Here is a 748-nt window from a genome sequence, read left to right as displayed (position 1 = left end):
AAGCCAGAAGTGGCGCTATGGCTCAAGCACTACAGTTGACCAAAAGAAGCTCAAGGACAGTGTGCCCAGATCCTGAGTTCAAGCCCCAAGACTGGAAAAAAAAAAAAAAAGGTGTATGAAAACTGGACGCCAGTGGCTCATGCCTATAATCCTCGCTATTCAGGGGGCTGAGATCTAAGGATCGCTGTTCAAAGCCAGCCTGGGCAGGAAAGTTCATGAGATCCTATCTCCACCAGAAAACCGGAAGTGGCGCTGTAGCTCAAGTGGTAGAGTGCTCGCCTTGAGCTGAGGGACAGCGCCCAGGCCCAGAGTTCAAGCCAGACGACCGACAAAAAAAAAATTTAAAAAAATTAAATTTTAAGATCAGAATAAGGCCTACCCAGGTGGTGCAGATCGCCGTGCTTGTCCTGATCGTAAAGCTTCTCCAAGAGGGGAATTTTCAAGATTCTTAAACTTCTCTTGGCAAGTTTTCACGTAAGAAAGTTTTCCAGCAAAGTATCCCATGATGCAGGCAACTTATTTGTAAAACAAACAAAACAGTATGACTTGAGACCTTTCAGACAAAAAAATCTTTACTAAAAAAAGTAATTCTAAATATCTGTTTGGTTTTAGAAAAAGATTTCCTAACATACTAGTAAAAGTACATTAAATTAGGCTCAAAAGATCACAGAAAGACTTTATGGATATAATTCACTTCCCTCAAAAAAATAAAGTTTCACGAGCTTTACAACGTCGGTGCGGGGGGGGG

General features: G+C 42.0%; 1 protein-coding gene across 1 annotated transcript in view; it reads right to left on the bottom strand.

Moving 5' to 3' along the window:
* Positions 1–748, bottom strand: part of Ociad1 (OCIA domain containing 1) — a 33313-nt gene that overhangs the window by 17409 nt on the left and 15156 nt on the right. Inside the window, exon 6 of the mRNA XM_013008918.1 lies at positions 380–515. Within this exon, the coding sequence (XP_012864372.1) occupies positions 380–515 (136 nt within the window). The remainder of the gene's footprint in view (positions 1–379; positions 516–748) is intronic.

This window comes from Dipodomys ordii, unplaced genomic scaffold (genome assembly GCF_000151885.1).
Source record: "Dipodomys ordii isolate 6190 unplaced genomic scaffold, Dord_2.0 Scaffold8, whole genome shotgun sequence".
Taxonomy (NCBI): Eukaryota; Metazoa; Chordata; class Mammalia; order Rodentia; family Heteromyidae; genus Dipodomys; species Dipodomys ordii.
This window is presented reverse-complemented; position numbering and strand designations above follow the sequence as displayed.